This window comes from Choloepus didactylus, chromosome 4 (assembly GCF_015220235.1).
Source record: "Choloepus didactylus isolate mChoDid1 chromosome 4, mChoDid1.pri, whole genome shotgun sequence".
Classification (NCBI taxonomy): domain Eukaryota; kingdom Metazoa; phylum Chordata; class Mammalia; order Pilosa; family Megalonychidae; genus Choloepus; species Choloepus didactylus.
In genome coordinates this window covers 6,893,878-6,915,603 of record NC_051310.1, presented here as the reverse complement: position 1 = coordinate 6,915,603, position 21,726 = coordinate 6,893,878, and the positions used below count along the sequence as shown (strand labels likewise).

Genomic DNA, 21,726 nt, shown 5'->3' with positions numbered 1-21,726 from the left:
CTGCCTGCCCTACACACGCTGTCCTCCTGGCCATGACTTTGCACTTGCTGTGCTCTTAGCCACAATACCCTTCCCCTCCTCTGCCTGGCATCACCTCCCCCAAGAAGCTCTCCTAAGTGACCGAGGTGATTTCTGACCGTTAGACTCAAGGGCCATGGCGGGGTGAGGGGGGTGCCCACAGCTCTGGCAGCAGGAGCAACACCAGCCCTGGGCCTGTGGTGAGCTTCTGCTTCCCCCTGTACCCCACCCGACAGGGCACAGCGACACGGACAGGAGCAAAGCAATTTTATTTATGCCAGTGAGTAACATGAGGGCAGAGCACCCAGGGTGGACCCAGTGCCTTCAGATGGACAAACTTCAACCAAGGGCTTTCCCTGAGATGTGCCTTCTGCTTTTCTCAAACTACACTTTGCACAATTAAAGGTGGGCTGCCCAAGGACACACTGCTGAGGACTTCAGAGGGCTGCCGTGCCCTCTTCCTTCTAGCTACATCCCCCGAAACGACCATTCCACCCACCCAGGGACACAGCCAGTCAGCGCTCTGTGCAGACTTCCAGTGTAGTCAAGCGTCTAAACAAAAGGATCTGAAAGGCAACACACTCTCCTCAGCATCACACACAATCAGAAGTACAGTGACCACTGGTTTCCGTCAGGGCTGGAGTGTCTAATGATCACTCGGTGAAAAAAATATTAATGTTAAGGGGAAAGAACATCATTTCCAAAGTAGAATACATGCACGGTCTGCAGTTCAGTAAGTAAACTGCAAAGCTTCGCCCACAAAAGACTTGGATTAATAAAATTGGCCAGCTCTATCCAACATTCAATGTTAAAATCAACTTTAAAGTTGGGAGATTTCTTAGTTAAATGGATAGCAAAGCCAAGCTTTTAGCTCTCAATTCTTTTTTTGACACGGACTAAAATACATCTTGTGCCCATTAATCTTCCTCAGATCAATCTTTTAAAGCACTCTTTAGTTTTATAACAATGCCCTTTGATTCCAGATATGCATACACAGCATACACCTCTCATACGCAGGTTTTAAGACTATTTCTGAAACCTTAAAGATGTTTTTAAATGGATAGTCCTCTCACGGCGCAAAACAAGCTTGGCCCAGCTTGGTAGTCACACAAATACCTGAGCCAGCAGGAGGCCGTGACCTGCCAACCAAAGCTCCTAAGCCCTTGTGGAGGTTTGTGGGTGAGACTCACAGTTGGACTTAGCTTTGACCATGTGACATTTGCCAGCTCCCAAGAACCCACACGAGACAGACACGGAATTCACAGGAAGAAACAGGGTCTATGACACACATGGGGCTTACAGACCCAGGCCCAATAATTACCATTTAACAGAAGCCTACGGGTAGGGTGATTCAACTGGGCTGGGATTTTTTGATAAATTATACCTCTTTACATGCAGATATAAAATAAGCATCACTGGAAGTCGAAGGTCAGCTTCCGGGGAGTCATGAACTCCTTCACAATCTCATCCGTGACCTGCTGGCGCCGGGCCTGGTGCTCGGCGATCAAGGGCTGCAGAACTTCTATGAGCGTCTTCTTGAGCTCGCCGGTGAGCATGGCTCCGCTGGTATAGTCCTGCCGGGGAGGAGAGAGCCGTGGTGGGGCACAGCACTGCGTGCCCCGGGGCCCCCTATGCTAGGTGCCAGCTCAGCCCACCCAGAGCCTGGCACTTGGGAGGTGCTTGCAAGCACGAGCCACTGTTGTTGCCGTAACAACACCTGGTACCTCGAGCCACGTGTTTCTTAAAACGAACAGAGCCGGGCTCTGATGGGTGTCTGTGGTGTTCTCTATCACAGAGAAAGGAACAGTGGGGAGCCCAGGCCTCAGGCCCACCCCCCACGCCTGGGACACAGTACCCCAAGCACACGAAACAAACCACCGTGCCTTTCACTCTTAGCGGCATCTATAAAGTATTTGCTGAAGAGATTTTCTTTTTCTGACTGTAAAAGTAATATATGCTCATTAAGCAAACTTAAAACAGTACCCCAAACCACAAATTAGCAGAATGGTAAAAACAAAAACAAAACCTGCAATTCCAACATGCAGAACTGACAACTATTTAAACATTTTCTTTTAGATTTTCCCCTGTGCTTCTACTTAAGCAGAGTTGATCTCTTGTGTTTTCAATCTGGCCTCCTTTTTTTCACTGTCATAGGCATATTTTCCTGTGGTACTAAAATACTTTTAAAATAGTTTATGCCTGCATTATAATCTATCCTGTAACAAAATTCATATTTAATGATTCCTCTGTTGTACCAAGAATCTATTTTAAACTTTTTGCTACTATCATTTCCAACATCGTTGTGTGGAAAGCCTTTCTGGATTTGGGATTGCTTCCTTGGAAAGGATTTCAAGAATCGAACCATCTGAAGCGCAGGCTATGGATGCTCCCGGGCTTTTCCATGCACCGTGGAAGGGCTCCTCAAGCGGCCGTGCCCACAGCCCCTCCTTGCTGGTGTGTGCTCCTAGCAACAGAGAACCCCTGCTGATTCGCTGGGTAAAGGTGGGGTCTTGTCTTAATTTGTATTTCTTCAGTGACTAGTAGGAGTACAATTTTCTGTGTTGTTAAAAAATAAATAGCCATTTTTATTTCCTCCTTGGTGAACTATCTGCTCATGAAGTTTCTTGGAGCAGGGTTAGAAAACCATGACTGGCCCTCCTCAGTTTCAGTCTCATTTTGGCTGAGCGCCTGTGCGTTCCCGTCCTGTGGAGGGACCCAGCCCTCATGCCTCACCTGCTTGATCTGCTCGAGCTTGTCGTCATCCTCAAGGAAGAAGTTCAGGTACATGAAGGACACATCCACCTCACAGTTGCCCCCGAACTGCCTGTGCTCTTCAACGGTGTCTCTCCCTCCAGAAAACGCGTGCTTGTTGACCTGTGCCGGCAAGAGCAGAGACACCAGTCAGTCCTGACATCCTGCACGTGGGAATCAGGGGCAGGGGCACGAGTGGTGGAAGTCCAGCCAGTGACCGCTGCTCTCCATGCATCAGGGTTCCGGGCCAGAGGAGGGCCAGGGCTTGGGTGCTGGGGGGGGCCCCACACACTGGTCCTTCCTGCCAGGCTTGGGTCTGAGCTACAGTGGGGCTTGCTGCAGGGGAGGAAGGAGGAAGAGAAAGGCAGATTAGCTCTGATTAGCACCACTGACACTGGAGAATGTAGTTGGGAAAACCAAAGCACTAATTGTGCAGAAATCTGGGAGAAATGCCCTAAAGTCTTCTCAGATGAGGAGACTTCAGAAGAAGGATGAACAGAAGTCATCGTCAGAGTAGAATTGGTGGCCAGGGAAGGGCAGCCTGCTCCCTGGAGAGGGGGATGCAGCGTTAGGAGGACAGAGAAGCAGCAAAGTCCACTGCAACGTGGCCTCCATCTTCTTGCCACGGGAAGGAGAAGAGGCCACAAAAATCAGGTTACAGAGGGCAAGCAAGACGCACCGAAGGGCCAGCAGGCCGGGCTTCATTTAAAAACACGCACAGTTTCACGGTGTGAAGAAAGATTCAGGGACCAGCAAAACAGGCTTTAGGAATCATTGAAGATAATCTTAGGGAAATTAGAACCAAGAGGAGAGAAAAATAAAAGCCTGGAGAGAGACAGAATGCCTTTAGCACTCCTTTTCAAGGAGTATTTGAGAAACTTACTGTGTACAAATGTCATCCTAATTTTTTTTAATGAGGGAAAGGATGGGTGAGTTGATAAATTATTATAGGTCGGTATATTTTCTAAGTCTCCCCAGAAGAATTCTAGGACAGCTTACTGGCAGGATAACTTGTGTCGATGAACATGAGGGGCAAAGGTCAAGAACAAGTTATGTCTAAAGAAACCCTCCTCCTTTTCCGGCAGTGGCTCCCTGAGGAGCGGGCTGGGGAAAGCAGAAGGCTGCCGTGGGCCTGCGGGTGAGGCCTTGCACAGAGGCGAGTGGGCGCAAGGCTGAATGGTGGGGAGGACTAGGAGGTTGCGTGGCTGCCAGAATAAAGATAACAAATGGAAGTTAACTGTTCTTCTCTGCAAAGAAAAGACAGAATTATAAAATACAAATTAATGTATGTGAACTACAAAAAATTTGGAAAATACAAAATAAGAAAGAAGAAGAAAAAGCCACCTAGCGCCGAGCTGTGGTCCATGAGCCCTGGGGGCAGGCACTGTGGGTCTGACAGGGACGCAGGTGGTGAGCGAACATCTGCTGTCACCAGACCTCGAGGCCGGCCACTGCGGGGCAGGCCGCAGGGAAGAGCTTCAGTGTCAGGAGGAAAGGCTTGGAATAGTCTCCCAGGCTTCAAGGGCTGGTTTTTAAAAACATTGCCAAGGGGTGGCGATGGCAGCATGAGGTGAATGTGAGTAATACCACTGAAATGTACACTTGAAAGCGGTCAAAATGGGAAATTTTGTGTTGTGATATGTTACCAAATAAAAATTAAAAAAATTAAATAAAAATTCTGAGGGAAAACAATATTTTCTGGCATAGAATTCCGCACCAGCCAAGCTATCAGACATTCTGAAACATGCCAACATGCCTTATACATATGCTCCCCACTAAGCTACTGCAAGATTCACTCCACCCAAATGAGACATGGTAAAAGAGAAAGGACACCTAACACAGACAGCTGGAGACACACACAGGAGACAGGGAGCGGCCCCTGCAAGTCCCACTGTGGCCCCAGGCAGCAGGCTGAGCTGGAAGCTGGTTAGAGAGGCAGGCGGACAGGACAGGCCGCGCTCCTGGAGTCTGCAGTCTGCCTGCCTCTTACAGGATCCCAGGGCCTCCCCTAACGAAGGCTCTGCCCAGGGGTGGAGGAGGCAGAGCCCTGGAGGTGGCCCTGCTGCAGGTGTGCAGCCTCCAGCCTAGAGCAGAGTGTGTCAGAAGGACCCAGGAGGACATCTCCAAGTAGGTAAAACTGACAGAACATCCAAAATATCCTAAATTCATCAAACAGTCACACAAATTAAAGAAACATCAAAGTCGCACTGGTGAGAGCCACGCAGGAAATAAACTCCAGGGAGAACAAAAAGTTACTTGGGAAGTGAGAATAGAGTTTATATTTGTTCACATTAGTCACGAAAAAGGAAACGTCCAACTACAGAGCTAAACACAATTCCCACATAAATACACTGGGAAGATGAAGCAATGAGAAGAGTCAAAGAGAGTAACTGCTAACTATTGCATCAGCCACTGTGTGACGCAAGAGGCAATGCCTAAAACGGGAAAATCACTAAGTAGAAATAAAGTCATGGTATTTAGAGATATGGAAGTATGAGTCAGAAGAACCAGTCAAAAACACTGAAAGCAGCACTTCTGGAAAGGCAGACACTGAGAAGAGAGACAGAAGAAAAGACACTATTTTTCATGAGAAATATTGCACATATTTGACTCTAAACTATGGGAACTGTAACTTTAAGTAAAACATCCACATACATGTCAAGGGCTCTGGGACAGCTCCCAGCCCCACCTGCGAGGAGGGGAAGGCCTGCCAAGGTGCCCTGCACTGTCCACAACCCTCTAGGGACTCAGAAGCACCTCGCCCAGTTTCAGGTACACAGCAGGCGTGCCACAAATGGTCACTATATCGTCATTACAAACATTTCACCCCCAACTCCCTGATGACCTACTTCTGTGTTGCTTTTTCCATTTCCCTGGTGAAGCAGAAAGGCTCAGTGTGTCAGGACCCTGCTTTGCGTCGCATGGTAGGTGGCAGAGCCGGGCTCTGCACGGGGACTGCCTGAGTCTTGCTAGTACACCAGGCTCCCAGCTGGGGGCCCAGGGAGTGCAAATGATTTACATCTGCCTCATGCTAGAACCAAGCTGACCTCAGCTAGGCTGTGGGGGGCAGTTTCTGAGGCCTAACTCGCAGGCACCAGCAGTAAAACGGATCTGGGCTACCGGGGACAGCTGTCTTGGTGCTGGGGCCCAGGATCCCAGTGCGGACCCAGCATCCAAAATTCTGGAAGCTTGCAGGAGGCTCCCAAACCAACAGGACTTCGTGTAGCAGGAAACAATGCAAAAGGATGTCTAGTTTGAGGGATGGGGAGTTGAGTCAAGCACCGAACTTGAAGAGTTTGGGAGCTACAGCTGCTCTAAACACAACAGGCCAGCAGAGTTGGGGTAACAGGTCACTGCTCTCAGCCTGACCAGCCCTGGGGGCAGCACGAACAGAGCCTGTGACCAGAATCATGTGTGGCAGCCCTGCTGGCAAACGGTGTCGTGGACGTACATCCCAGAGGAGTCCATGATTCTAAAGGGCTGTCATGGGAAGAGGTTTCTGACTGACTCACTGGGGTGTGGCTGGGCATGTGTGACAGCCCCAGGGTGGCACGTTTTGCCTTACACTATGGAGGAGCTGTCCAGCTATTCTCTTTTGGACAAAATCTTAAGTTTGGGCAGCACTCTATACTTTACAATTTTTATGTCATCTCATGAAGCCCCACCTCAAGCCTGAAGGTGGTACAACTGCTCCCACTTCACTGATGCTGGGGCAGCAGGCAAGGGGCAAGGTGCAAAACAACCCTGGGGTTCCTCACTTCAGGACCCAGGAGGACCCAGGCAGGGGCAGACCTGGGCGGCCGACCTCTCTGAGCCGTGAGTCCCTCATCTGCAGAATGGACACAGCCTCCTAGCATGGCTGTACGGCTGAAAGGAGAACACTCAACCCTGCTTTCCACCCAATACTTAGCCCCGGTGTGGCTTGCAGCAGGGACTGGAGAGCAAATCTACCTGTGCCACGAGGACTGCTCTGGCCACGCTTCTCAGAGGAGGTGGAGCAGATGGGCTCCTCCTTTCTGGTGTGGAGATTCTGATTCTGGGGTTGAAAATGGGCAGAGAGATTGCGAACGAGTGCCTGGGCCTGCCCTGTCCTGCCCACAGGTGCTCATGGCTCCTGGTGACCCATGGCAGGTCCCTGCGAGTCCCTGGCCTCAGGTTTGTGGCTCACCCAGTCCTCAGAATCTTGGCTGGTCCATTAGTGAATGAAAAATGCCCCAGAGCCACAAAACAAATTCTCAAAAATGAGACCAGACGGCAGGACCTCTCTGGAGGGAATGGGGCTTCCCCACCCCTCTTCTATGCTCCATGCTCTACAAGTTTCAGCTAGAAGTGAAAGGGAAAGAAATGGCTACAGCCGTTTCTTGGAAGAAAGTTTTCAAGTTCAGGATTTCCCAATTGTCAATCAAAACCTGCTTGGGACTTTCCCAGAGGGCCAGGGACCTGGCAGTGGCCCAGAGGCTGCGTCACCCGCCTCGGGTTGTTCCTGTGGTTCGTGCTACAGGCCCCTGACCTGCACACACCACAGTGCCCAAGGAAATGGCTGCAGCTTTGTGTACATTGAGGGGATTAGAGAAGCACCAGCACTTTACTTCCAAACATGGGAAACCAGAAAAATAAGGAAGCTCAAACTAATCTTTATTTCTAGTTTCTTTGGTGATCAGACAAGTATCTGCAGAGGCCGCGGCATGCCGGGTCCGGCTGAGCATGTGTGGGCTTGACCTGACTGCCCCACAGGTCCCTGGGCAAGGCTGGTCCCTGGAGAAGACGGACCAGGAAGGCAGCTTTGCCCACTTCTGGCACTGGGATCCTGGTCAAGCTGGTGACCCTGTGCCTCATCTCTCCCAACTTTCACAGGAACACCACCACCACCTCACAGTGGGACTTCAAACCAGATTGCATAACAGCCTGGCCAGTGCCTGGATCACAACTGGTGCTCAGAAATGCAGTATTTTCTCTTCTTAGAAACATACGAAAATGTTTTCTTTTCTTTGTTAATAACATCTACATTAATTATAACTTCATAAAGAAAATTGCCAGGACTTTGTTTCCAGAACAGAGGGCTGCTAAGAAAATCAGAAGATAAAAAAAAGGAGAAAACCCCAATTTTTTCCTAAATGAAAGAACACAACAGAACAAATTAACCTGCTCTCTGGGGATACGGACATGCAAGGAGAACGGGGACTGAATTGGAGTTGTCCTCCCTGTGAGAGCCAATGCTGAAGGGCTGGAGCTATGGCATGAGAGTGAGTGTACATGAATGAGCAAGTGTGAGTGAGGGTGAGTGAGTGTGCCCCCTCTCTCGGGCATGTGTCTGCCCCTGGGCAGCGCTCACCTTGGTCTTGATCTGCTTGGCCGTGTCCGTGAGGAAGATGGAGGAGTTGGGGTCACTGGCACTCATTTTGGTCTGGGCTCCCTGCAGGGCAGGGAAGAAGGACGAGTGGAGCAGGGCTGGTTTAGGATAGCCGATTCGGGGGGCGACGTCCCTCGTCATTCTGAAGTAAGGGTCCTACGGGGAGAGAGGGGTCTCAGGAGGAAGCTGAACAAATGGGCCTTCACAGGAAGCTAGTGCTCAGGCTCCCCTCTGCCCTCACGCCTTGACAACCGCTCCCGACCAATGAAGAGCACACTCCGACCTGGTCGATGGCACACGGGATGAGGCACTGGATGTCTGTCCTGCCTCTGAAGATCTGCGGGAAGGAGTTGCTGAAGGAGGGAGCAGCCTGGATGGCAGGAAAACTGATCTTCCCTGGAGGAGAGGGAACAGAAATATTTACACAGGACTGGTTAATGTTTTTGTTAATTATCCCAGTTAAAGTAATTAACAGAAATTAGGCTGCCCCCCCATTATAAATGAGAAGATAATTAAAGAAAAATCTCAAAAATAGAGAAAAGTAGAAGAACCAAAATCCATGACCCCACCCTCCAAAGATATTTGCATCTCCTTCCAGCCCATTTCTGCTCTATGGATTTTAGTTATGATTATTTTTTCCCTTGCCTTTTTTTCACTTTGTAATATTTAACCATGTTATTATCAAATATATCTTATCCTATAAATGTACTGGGCTTTGTTTAACCATTCTCTAAGCACTGGGCACTTAGGCTGTTCCCCATCTTTAATTATAGATTATGATGAATATCTTTGCACAGGGAATTGTTTTCAATGTTTTGGAGGTTATTATTTGCTTAGATCTGCAAAGGGAGAATTACTGGCCACAGGCCATGGCCCTTCGGATTCCTGATGGGGGGCATGGAGCCAGGTGCTCCCGGCGCAGCACGCAGTGAGCTCCATGGGCTCCGGGGCCCGGGCGCACTCTAGAGGCCCCTCAGCACTCCGCAACAATGTTGATCTGGCCCCGGCACGGTGGGCGGTGACCAGCTGCTGCTTCTCTTCTTCTCCTAAAGGTTCTGACTCTTTGATGCTTTCCTTGTAGGTGTCTCCACCCATTTCCACGGGTCCATCTCTCTGGGGACACCAAGTGGGCTGTGGTCTTTGCCACCCCCTGTTAAAGCCAAAAAGTGGCACTGAACATTCTTGGGGTGTAAGTGCCAGGCTCTGTGTTCAGGGCCTGCATTAGCTCATCTGCTCCCCACAGCTCCATGGAGAAGCTTCCATGCTTAAGCCCATTTCACAAATGTAGAAATTCAGGATCAGACTGATTAAACTACTTCCAAAAAGCTAGTACCAGTGAGGGGCTGAGCCAGGACTCAAGCACGGGTCTCTCTGAAGCAAAGCGCGCGCTCTCTTCCACTGTGCAACGCTGCCTCCCTCACAGCTCAATGCGGCCTGCCCGCAACACCACCCTACCAGACGCCAGAAGCACAAGGACAAAACGTCTTTGCAAAAGCACATGGTTTATGCTCCGACTGCCAGGAATGAATCTGACTGAAACACAAAAGAAAAGGGTTTTGCTCGTGTTAAAAACCTCCCACTAAGGGCTCCCAGTGGCATCCCTCTCGGTACATACTCCAGGAAGCTCCTGCCTGACAGGCTCCTAGAATGTGCTCCCAACAAGCTGGGCAGTCCCAGACGCCCTGGAGGCACGTCCTGGTGAGCTGGCCCAGCCTGGCAGCACCAACGGAAGGCCCACCAGGCCTGGGGCTGAGCACCACAAATAATGGGGAGGGGACCAGGAGACCCACTAGTCTCAAGGAGGTAACGGTGTAAAAGGAGACAAGGCAAACACATACAAAGACATTGGAAACATAAGGTCAGGGGCATAAACAGGTGCACACAGCAGGCAAACCACATGCATGTCAACTGGAGGAACAGAGGTGCTGAGGCGAGTTGGGGAGGGAGGCTCTGGGGGGCCTCCCAGCACACCCTTCACCTTATCGGTGGGGAAACTGAGGCCTAGGGAGACAAGGACTTGCAAGCTCCCACCCCAGGTAAGCAGCAGCCTGCCCTCAGAGCTCCACCCCTGGGCCACCATCAAAGGCCTGCCCTGCACTGGGGCCCCACTCATCCACTTTAAAGTTTAAAATAAAGGAAAAAAAAATAAGGACGACTGGAATTCCTGAAACTTGCTTGTGGGGTACCAGTGTAGCGACAAAAGTAGCCTTTCCTCTTTTCTTTCTTCTACACCCTAAAATAAAATGTTCAGGTGAGGAAAGGGACAGGCTTGTACCCTGAATACAGCTTCACACGGCACAGTAAAGTGGCTGAATGTGTTACGTTAGCTCCTTCTATTCCAGGGAGAAATCCGCATTTAATGTTGAAACAGACAAACTGCAAACGTGAACATCTCAGAGACAGTACAAATTCTTGTCTGGGGGGCACACTAAACACTTAGATCCAGCCTCCTGTGTGCACACTTTCCACATCCACAAAGTGTCAGCTTCCCCTTCTGAACTCCGCTCCTCTCCATGGGGTGGGCCCCTTACCAATGCAGTCACTGTCGGTGAAGCCGAAAATGCCTTTCACCTGGTTAAAGGTAACATGCTTCTGGATCTTCACCACATTCCTGTAGAAGCCTGGGCTCATCCTGCAAAGACAGTCAGAATCACCCCAAGCCCAGAGGGTGGCCTTCACCACGGGTAAAGCAGCAGAGAGTAAAACTCAATGGCAATGGGGTAGGCTAGACCCCAGGCAAGGATGCAGACTGCAAGGCCACATAGCGGGCAATGTGTGTTGGGAGCACTGAGGACCCATCTGTTGGCACAAATGCCCACAGCAGCCCAAGGAGACTTGCCTCTGACTTGCTACCAGCAAAGGTGGAGATCAGTGTGGGAACCAACCAGAGAATGTGCAAATGAGGCAAGAACATAACCTGATTCCAAGCTTCAGGGGCTGACATACTTAATTCTGCTGGGGTCAAAGGTTAAGTGTGCTATGGAGCCTCAAGTCTGGAAGCACCAAGAGAGGTTTTCTGTTGAGACAGAATGTGATGAGGGAGACCGTCTTCCCTGCTGCCAGATGGAGTGTATGGATAGAGACGGACGGTCCCAGGAGGGAAGAGATTCACCAGGTGCAGCCAGGGCCTCCCTCCTCCAGCTTGGGGCAACTGTGTTTGGGCAGCACTACCCCACCCCCAGCAACAGGCTTGGCTACTGTGGCAGCTCAAGCAACCAGACTCTCTTCTGGATGGAGAGCGGTGGATTCATGGCTTGGCTCTGTAGCAGCCACTTTACCACCACGGGGAGCCGGGCTGCGGAGAAAACAGAGAGGGCAGACCCAGAGTGCTTCTTAACACTGCAACTTTTGACTAACATTCAGCAGCTTTTTCTTATGGCCCTGCCACATGCCAGGCAGAGAAGAATAAAAACAGAGAAAGAGGCAGAGCTAGTGTTTGAGTGCTGGCCCATGCTAGGGGCCTGGCGTACCGTCACTCTGCCCAGCACCCCTGGAGGTGGGGTGTCACCTCCATTTTAGATAAGAGATGAGCCTCAGAGAGCTTAAGGGTCAAGATGACAGACCAAGTACGTGCAGGAGCCTCGTCTGGCCCCACAGCCTGTGCTATTCTCACCATGTCTTACATCTCTCTGAGAGTTTAGACTTCGGGTCTGCAATAAGAACTACTGAACGCCTCTGAGCAGGGAGGAGGGAGTATCAGGCTTGCGGGGACACTGGCTGCCTGGGCTGGAGGCAGTGTGGGGTGGGGAGCCCATAAAGGCCAAGGCCATTGCGCCCATGTCCGTCCTGAGTCAAGGAAGAACGGGGGATGCACTGCTGTGCTAAAGACAACTGGCTTTCACTCAACAGCCTGGAGAAGTTCGAGCCCTGAGGGTGCCGGGCTGGGCAGGAGCAGGGCCACCACCAGCAACAGGCTCCCAGCCTCTGTGTCATCTGTGCAGCATGATAGAAACACCACAGAGCACCATGACAACCTGGGACGACGTCGCCCTGCTTTCCTGCTGAAAGGCAGGTGCAGGCCTCCTTGGGCAGAGGAAGGGCCTCCAGCAGGCTCACAATGCAGACTACTGCAGGAACCAGCTGCTTGTCTGCCACCTTGGGAGACTCAGGGACGAGAACCACAAGCATCCTGAGGGTTGGGTGACTGTATGTATCACTGGCCACCAGGGGGCAAATCAGCCCAGTGGGCTGTCCTCTTCCACCCCAGGCACAGCGTCTCAGCTTCCCAGACTGCGTTGGGATCCCAGCTCTGGAACCCAGCTGGGCCTTCTACAGAAGCCCACTGTGGCCTCTCTCAGAAGACTGGTCTCTCACTTGCTGTGAACTGCTCAAGCTGTGGAAAACTACTGTGGAGCTTGGAAGCCAAGGGCTTTGTGAGCAGATTGTGAGGGGGAAGCTCCATGAGCGTGGGTGGTCTGTCCCACGGGTGGGGCTCACCACACGGCAGAGCCCACCTGCTGAGGCGCCACTGCAGGCTGGGAGGAGCACTCCTGAACGAGGGTGGGATTACCAGTTTGTCCCCAGGAAGAACATCTACTTTTCACACTCACACAGGGTAGAGAATGGGGGATCACAGGATTTAAAGGAAACTCCACTCCCTCACTGGCCCCCAGGTAACTTGGACAGGCACTCAGTTACTGAGTTTTAAAGTTGGAAGAGAGTTTAGGTGGCTCACATTTATTGAGCACTTTCTAGACGCCAGGCGTGGCTCGAGGCCCCTGATACACAGTAATTCACCAAGTCCTTCTAAACCCTTCAGCACAGGTGATATCTCCTGACCACTCTAAGGCAGTCGTTCTCATCCTCCTTCTCAATTCCCTCACTCCCTCTGTCCTCAAAACACTCATTACCAGCTGACTGATGATCTGTGAACCATCTCCTCTCCCCATTAGACTCTCCCAAACAGGTGCTGGAAACTGGTTTGCTGCTGAAACCCCAGCATCCATCTGGCACACAGTAGATGCTCAATAAATACCTGCTGAATGAATGAAAGGACTGAGAGGAGATGAGACCAGCGGAGTTAACCTGTCTGCCAAGGCCACACAGGTGCAGTCAGGACATGAAGCCTGCAGAGCACGCTCACCCCACCGCTGCACAGCCCCTGGCTGGTGCTGGACTCCTCTGTGCATGGGAAGATGGAGACCCAGAGAATTTAAAGACTTGCCCAAGGGAGCACAACTAACAAGGGGCCGAGTTGGGTCAGGAACACAAGTTCTTGGATTCCCAGTTCAGAGCCTTTCTGCCCTCATGCTTCAAGGTCCATGTGCAGGGCCAGAAATGTGGGAGGGTGGGTTGGCTGAAAGGTTTCTTCCCCATGCAGCCCTTGCTACTTTGCTCCAATTCAAAGGGAGGGTGGAGGCTGGTTTGTTTTATTTCCAGCCCCTGAAAACCATGAAGCAGATTTGTTAAGGCAAGGATAGAGATTCTGAGTTAAAATTCAAGAAAGAAAAGTAAAATCCTCAAGTGTTTAGGAGCAGTTCTCAAATAAAGGCCATAGGACATTTGAAAACAGGATTTAACACTTAAAACACCTTTCCTAATTTTAGGCCCATTATGAAATGCCTTTCTAAGAATAGATGTTACAGACCCTTTTGGTTTACATATTGTCTGAGTTTTCATCTTCACTGCATGTTCATAAAGAAAAAGGAAGTTCTTACTGAGCAAAGATAAAGGAGACTAGGAGTTGCAACTGCCATTGCCCAAGAGACGGCTTGTGGAACTGTGGCCACAAACCCTGTGTTCTCTCAGAATGTGTTGAAAGTGGGGTTTGGGCAAGTGGTAGTCTTTTCATATGGGCCGTTGGAGAGTTCATCTGCCCCATTATGCATCCATCCATTGAAGCACCGTCACAGACTTACCATTATATGCATTTGTCTCTGTCTTGCTTTGACATACAAGCTCAGTGAGGCAGGGCCTTTTGTCTGTCTCGTTCACTGCTTGTTTTTGGGGTCTGGAAGGGCACCTGTCTCAGAAAGGCACTCCACAGCTATTCGTTTCATCAGCTTAGTGGGAGGAAGGTCACCTATCACCTGCACCAGGTTTAGCAGAGGTGAAACCACGGAGTGTTGGGGAACAGAGAAGGGGCATCAACATCAGGCTGTGGAGAAGGCAAGCTGCCAGGAAAGGGTGGCGTGTGATCATGCATCTGGAAGAAAGTACAGGAATGAGCTGAGCTGGCAGCAGTGGGATGAGGGGAGGGGATGGGAATTGTGGGCAGAGAAAGGATGCACAAAGAAAGCCGAGGGATGTGGAACTGCTCCATGTGGCTGGAAGTGGCAGTGACCCTGGAGGGGTACATGGGCCATATCTCGATAGGGCTTGCATGCTATGTGAAAAGGGAGAACCATGACTGAAAATGATGGAGAACTGGGAAAGGAAGTGAGTAGGGGATAAGACCAGATTTGCATTTTAGAAGGACCACTGGGTAATGAGGGAATTCAGAGGAGGATGAGCTGGGCCAGGGTGGGCTGGGAAGAGGCTGCACAAAACCCTGCCAGTCACTGTGCCCCCTCAGCAGCCTTGCTTGGCTGTAAAGCAGCAGCAGAACCCACGGGGGTCTGAGCTGAGGTTTAGTCAGTTGAATCAGCTCATTTTAAGGAACAAGGTGAGAGATGTAAAATAAAAAGTGCCACGAAAATTATAATAATGACATCTATGACCTCAACTCATGCCATCCCACAGAAGAGACTTGCTTCAAGGAGACCACAATGCCTCTGTGCCCACATGGTAGAAACAAAAGAAGTGATGAAAAAAAATAATCTAAAAGTACAACAAGAAAACTAATTCTTTCACTAGCTGGTAGAAAGGCCAGATTTGATATCATGGCATCTGTTTTTCTAAATGGCTATAAAGCTATACTCAGCCTTAAGCATTCCCGAGAGGGAACATCCTGGGGAAATGGTGATCAGCAAGCTCCCTGGCACTTCCTGCTTACACAGGCTCTTCCTCACATTCTGCCTTGACCTGGCTGCTAGCCATGAGGTAACGTGTGAGAAGGCCCCAGCCTGGAGAGTAGCCTGGGGGTGGTATGCAGCACTGCAAGCTGCAGTCTCAGCCTGGCACATCAACTGCCCCTTGGGAATCACCAGCGTCTTAAGGGGGTAAGGGTGGTCCCATGTCTCAGGGCTTAGTAAATAATTGTTGAGCTGAGTAACGTTCTTCTTGTGTATGGTGACCAAAGTCGTCTTTTTCTAACAGACTCCTTAGTAGTCACCTGACAAGTTTAAATTCAAGGACTTGGGGGTAACATTTCAGAATGAAATAGTTTCGGCATTCAAAACGGCTGACTTGAAAAACTAAGCTGTAAACTCGGTGAATTTTTTTCTCTGTGAGGAAGAAGGTATACTGAGAAACAGAAAGATAGACAAACTGTGTTAAGACTGACTATCCCTGGAAAGAAACTACAAAACAGAAGTATTCTCTGTCACAGACTGAGTAAGAAAATCTGAAACATCACCATGTCATATCGAGGCACATAGACATTTTTCAAATAGCCGTAAATAAGAAGGCAACAGCTACATCCTCAAGCATGACTCAATCCTTTCTATGTACACACACTGCTTTCCACTTCTATGACTAATGCCATATATTGGTAAAGAAACCAGATCATAATGTTTAAATAAAGGAAGAAAAACATTTACCAAGCCTTAAGACTCATTCTGGATGTTTCAAATTTAGCCATGGTCACTGATGGCTTGATGACAACACTTATTTAAAAGGCAGCCGAGTGTTTGCTCCTTACCCCATGTAGTCAAAGTCAGAGAAGATGAAAGTCTTCTTTATGTCAAAACCGCAGGCGATGATGTCCTTGGCGTTCTCCACGGCATAGCCGTGGGCCTGGTCCAGGGTGAGGTCCTTCCACAGGTACTTCTCATCATCCGTCATCTGGACAACCAAGGGCACGTTAAACACATCCTGCAGCCACCTACGAAACACAGGGCAAGAAAGCTAGTGTCTCTTCTCCTGCAAGGGAATACATAGTTCCTACTTACAATGGATAATAAAACTTCCTTTCCTACAAAAATCACGTGACCTTATCATGCTGTGAGTTTGACTACTAATAACACCAAGGACCACCATTTCTCGATTAAGGGAGCCTGGGGGGAGCAGGCACTGCACCCACTTTGTTTTCAAGCCTTACTATAATTTTTTGAGGTACGTACTATTATTCCCGTTTGCACATGTGGAAATGAAGGTTCAGAGAAATAACCTGCCTGTGGTCTCATGGACAGTGAACAGTTTGAAAGGTGAACTCTGCCTAACTCCAAAATCAGGGCTGCCCATCACACCACATCCCTCTAAGTGAGCCCAGGGACAAACGGTGAACTGAGGCCGTAAAAGCACCAATTCCCTAATACCTTGGCTGCAAACATGAAATAGCACCGTCTTGTCAATTCTACACATGGTTTATAACATTCTCAATTCACTAAGGAAACAGGACAATGCACAAGATGTGATACTTACTTTGTGAAAATAAATGGGATGAGGTGACCAACGTGCATGGCTTCGGAAGAGGGGCCCCTGCCTGTGTACAGATAAAATGGCTTCTTGTTCTCATAGGCATCGAGAACTTGATTCATATCTCTAAAGGAAAAAGGAGGAAAGAAAATAGAATGATTTTCCCAGAAAAATATCAAGGCACTAATACTCATTTGGAAATAAAAAATAAAGATAGAAAAAAACCAACAGGGATAAGAATTCGAGTTTGTTATCTTTGGTGCTTAAGACACTTCTACGGAAATGGTTTCTCTCGTGACTGATTGCTTTAAAAGATCATACAGGTTTGGAATAATATGTTTAAAAGATGGGTATGACTGGGCAGCTACGTGAACTCTTTCGGAATCCTTCTAGAAACAATGCTGACACCGTCTGCTGTAAGCACCCCTCCTGGGGGTGTGCCAGGCCAACACTGCCTGGGCCTTGTTTAGAACCACCCTGCTCTGGGACTATGGAGGCCTGGACCAGGGAGTTGCAGGGTTTCACACAGTCCTGACGTAAAGGATGTCCCCTAAGAGTTCAGAGGTGATGCTGCCCCAGCTGGAGATCCGACTGAGCTCCCTCAGCCAGGCTGGGACTCGGGGTCATCATCGGAGTCATTCTGGAGTCACTGACCCTGTCCCCAGGGCCTGGTGTCCACAGACAGTGCACATGAGGGGCTCTCCTTCTTCTCCGCATCAGAATCCCCTGCTTGGGCTTTTTCCAAGTTATATCACCCGGGCTCCACCGCCAGAGATTCTGGGTCTAGGGTGAAGTCTGGGAATCTGTTATTTTTAAACCCTTCCCTGATCACTCAGGATCCCCACGTTTAGCAGGATGGGAAGCCACAATTTTAGGGTGCGGGTGTTCTTTGTTTCTGGGCAAAGTGTCTCATAACAAAAGAGGAACTGTGTCGGTAATCCAGACTAGTGTTCTAAAGGTGACTTCTCCTCAGGCCCCGTGCCAAGGATTAACATGCTGATCTCTGGGCTGATAGGAGTGTGGGTATTCTCTCTTTTTGTGCCTATTTTTAATTATTTTTTTAATGAACTAATCACATATTGCCTTTTTTTTGAGCAGTTGTAAGTGTATAGAAAAATTATGCAGAAAGTACAGTTCTCTGATTACATTCCCCTCACCCAATTTCCTCCATTATTAACATTTTACATTCGTGTTGGTACCTACGTTACAATCAACGAAACAAAATTAGTATAATTATACTATATTAACTATAGTGCATGGTTTATATTAGGGCTTACTTTTTGTGTTGTACAGTTCTGTGGGTTTTCTGAAAATTTTTATTCGCTAACATATATACAACCTAAACTTTCCCACCTTATCCATTTCAATTAAACAATTCAGTGGTGTTTAATACATTCACAGTGTGGTACCACCATCACTACGTCCATTACCAAAACTTTTCCATTGTCCCAAACTGAAACAGTACCAATTAAGCATGAACTCCCCACTTCCCACCCCTTCCTGACTCCCGGTAACCTGAATTCTAGTTCATGACTATGTGAATTTGTACATGTTAATTATTTTATATGTGAGATCATACAGCATTTGTCCTTTTGTTTCTGGTTTATTTCACACAACATCATGTCAAATTTCTTCCATATTGTAGCATGCATCAAAACTTTATTCCTTTTTATGGCCAAGTAATATTTCACCACATGAATATACCACCCCCCCCCCCTTTTTTAAATCATTTATCTGTTGACAGACACTTGGGTTGCTTCCACCTTTTGGCAATTGTGAATAATGCTGCTATAGATATCAGTGTGCAAATATCTGTTTGAGCCCTGGCTTTCTGGACTTTCGAGTATTTACCTAGAAGTGAGACTGCTAGTCATGTGGTGTTGGGGACTGAGTCGTGTTCTGCACAAAAGGCATGTTCAGGTCCCCATCCCTGGTCCTGTGGATGTAAACAGGACCTTTGTAGATGATATTAAGTAAGGTGAGCCCAAACCGAATGAGGTTGGGCCTTAATCCAATATGGCTTAAGTCCACATAAGCAAAGGAAATTGGACACAGAAATAGAAGTCATGGGAAATAGCCAGAAGCTGGAAGTCAACGGAAGCCAGGGGAGAAAGAAGATGCTGTCATGTTTATTGCCATGTGATGGAAAAGCTAAGGAAGCCCAAAGATTGCTGGCCAGACAGAAGATACTGACCCAGGAGGAAGCAAGCCTGCTAGCCTCCGAAAACATACTGCAATAAATTCCTGCTTTTAAGGAATTTATTGGCTCATTAAATGGTATTTGTTTTAGTGGCTAGGAAACTAAACATATGGTAATTCTATTCTTAACTTTCTAAGGAATGCTAACTGTTTTCCACAGTGGCTGCACCATTTTACATTTACAACAATGTACCAGGGTACCTATTTCTCTGCATCCTTGTCAACACTTGCTATTTTCTGTTTTTTTTAATAGTAGCCATTGTAATGGGTGTGAAATTTGATTTGCATTTCCCTAATGGTTAGTAATGTTAAGCATCTTTTCCATGTGCTTATTGGTCATTTGTGTGTCTACTTTGAAGAAATGTCTATTCAAGTCTTTTGCCCATTTCTTAACTGGTTGTCTGCCTTGTTTTTTCCTTGTTGATACATATTGCTTTTGAAATAAGGAAAGAATAAAAAAATAAACTGTGGAAGAAGAGAGTCCTCCTTTGGTTCTCACAACTAACCAAACTAGACCTTTATGGGCTTGTAGAAGAGAAAAAAAGTAGCTGTCACATGAGCTGCTTTTCATCCGTTTATATGAAGCACTTGAGCAGTGACCATGTGCCAGGTCTTGGGGGATGAGGGGCTCTTGGGGAGTGTGGAGGATCACTGAGGCACTGATTTCAGGGAATTACTCAGTTCATGAGGGAACCCAGCTAACAAACTGCCCACACATCCGCAGCTCATCAGTGGGTGGGAGAGCTCAGCTACTCCCCCTAATAATCAGGAAAGCAAGTCATACACCTCCCCCCAAAGCCTACAAGATTACTACAACGAAGTTCCAAGGGTGACAACCATAAAATGCTAAGGTAACAAGTTTTGATTTAAGATCAACGAAACTTCTAAATCTTTAGCTAGACTGACCAAGAAATAAAAAGAAGACTCAAATTACTAAAATAAGGAATGAAAGAAGTGGCATTATTACTGACCACACAGAAATTAAAAACATTAAAAGGGAATATTATGAAAAATTGTATGCCAACAAATGAGATAGCCTTGATGAAAGAGAGAAATTCCTAGAAAGATACTAGATACTTTTGGGAGCCCCAGGTCCAGGTCCTTCCCCAAGGGCCTTGAAGACTGCACACTGCAGCTTACGTGACCTAGGTCAGTTGAGGTTTGACCTCCTCTCCTTGTAAAGTCAGGCCTCTGGCATTAAATGTCATCTATAGCTTACCTCCCTCCTGAAACCACCTCCTCCCGGAAACTCCCTGAGAGACTATTATCTACAAGAATATCTATAATCCTCCCCTCTTCCCTGTTGACTACTACATGGATCACTCCCTATGTCACAGGACCCCCCCGTTCCTGTGCTTATGCTCTCATATGCATTGGAATGTCTCTGTCCTAGCCCCTATAAACCACTCCCTGGCACCCCAGTCCTTTGGAGAGTATCTTCACACTGAGCTCCGAACCTGCCGCAACTCAGAGCAGCTCCTGATTCCAGGGCAACTTGACCAACTTCCAGCCTGTAGGTAAGCCCTGAATAAAAGCTCACGTCTCAGAATGTATCCAGTTCTTTCTTTAGTCCTTCAGATGCAAAAGCCCCTTGGGCTGTGACGCTACTGAAACTGACTCAAGAAGAAATAGAAAACTGCAACAGATCTATAACAAGTAAAGAGACTCTATGAGTAATCAAAAACTTCCCAAAAAGAAAAGCCCAGGATCAGACAGTTTCATTAGGGAATTTTATCAAGTGTTTAAAGGAGAATTACTACAAATCTTTCACAAACTCTTCCAAAAAATTTGAAGAGGAAACACTTTCCAATTCATTCTCTGAGAACTGAATTAGCTTGATACCAAAACCAGACAAAGATATCACAAGAAAACTACTACAGACCACTGTCTCTAATGAATATAGATAAAAGGTTCTCAACAAATACTGGGCAAACCAAACCTAGCCACATATAAAAAAGGGTTATACACTACGGGGGTTATAAAGCAAGGTTGATTTAACATACGAAAATCAACATAATACACCATGGTAATAGAGGACAAGATCATCTCAACAGATGCAGAAAAAGCATTCGACAAAATTGAAACACTCTTTAACGATAAAAAGTCAAATTAGGAATAGATGAGAACTTCCTTCACCAGATAAAAGACAACTATGTAAAACCCATAGCTAACATCATAGTCAAAGGTGAAATACTGAAAGCTTCCTCCTGAGATCAAGAACAAGACAAGGATGTCCACTCTCACCACTTACATTCAACATTGTACTGGAGGTTCTGGCTGGGTTAATTATGTAAGAAAAAGAAATAGAAGGCATACAGATTGAGAAGAAAGAAGTAAAAATTTCTCTATTTGCAAATTATATGATCCTGTATATAGAAAATCCTAAGGAATACACACACAAAAAACTAGTAGAGCTAATAAATAAGTTCAGCAAGGTTGCAGGATATAAGATTAGTATGCGAAACCAACTGTATTTCTATATACAGCAATGAACAATGAAAAACAAAATTTTAAAAAATTCTATTTACCATACCATTAAAAAGCACAAAATACTTAGGCGTAAGTTTAACAAAAGAAGCGGAAGACTTGAACTTACTGAAAACTACAAAGCATTGCTGAAAGAAGCTAAAGACCTAAATAAATGGTCTTTAAATAAATGGAAGACGACATTTTTCATGGATTGGGGGACTTAATATTGTTAAGATGGCAATACTCCCCACATTGATCTACATATTTAATGCAATCCTGATCAAAAACCCAACTACCTTTTTGCAGAAAATGACAAACCAATCCTTAAATTCATATGGAAATAATAATATCCAGAATATCCAAAACAATCTTGAAAGAGAAGAACAATGTTGGAAGACTCAACGCTTTGATTAAAAAAAAAAAAAAAAAAAAAGTTACTACAAAGCTACAGTAATCAAGACTCTGTGGCATGGGCATAAGAA

The 21,726-nt window shown here is 47.5% G+C and overlaps 1 protein-coding gene across 2 annotated transcripts in view; it reads right to left on the bottom strand.

Annotated features, from left to right (window-relative positions):
- Nucleotides 1-268: 268 nt before the first annotated feature.
- WARS1 (tryptophanyl-tRNA synthetase 1) overlaps nucleotides 269-21,726 on the bottom strand; it is a 36,724-nt gene continuing 15,266 nt past the window's right edge. For both annotated transcript variants that reach the window (XM_037831876.1, XM_037831875.1), the window contains exons 5-11: nucleotides 16,583-16,702; nucleotides 15,861-16,043; nucleotides 10,651-10,751; nucleotides 8,403-8,515; nucleotides 8,102-8,275; nucleotides 2,752-2,892; nucleotides 269-1,592 (exon numbers count right to left, since the gene is read on the bottom strand). In XM_037831876.1, the coding sequence (XP_037687804.1) occupies nucleotides 1,431-1,592; nucleotides 2,752-2,892; nucleotides 8,102-8,275; nucleotides 8,403-8,515; nucleotides 10,651-10,751; nucleotides 15,861-16,043; nucleotides 16,583-16,702 (994 nt within the window). In that variant the 3' untranslated portion in view covers nucleotides 269-1,430. The remainder of the gene's footprint in view (nucleotides 1,593-2,751; nucleotides 2,893-8,101; nucleotides 8,276-8,402; nucleotides 8,516-10,650; nucleotides 10,752-15,860; nucleotides 16,044-16,582; nucleotides 16,703-21,726) is intronic.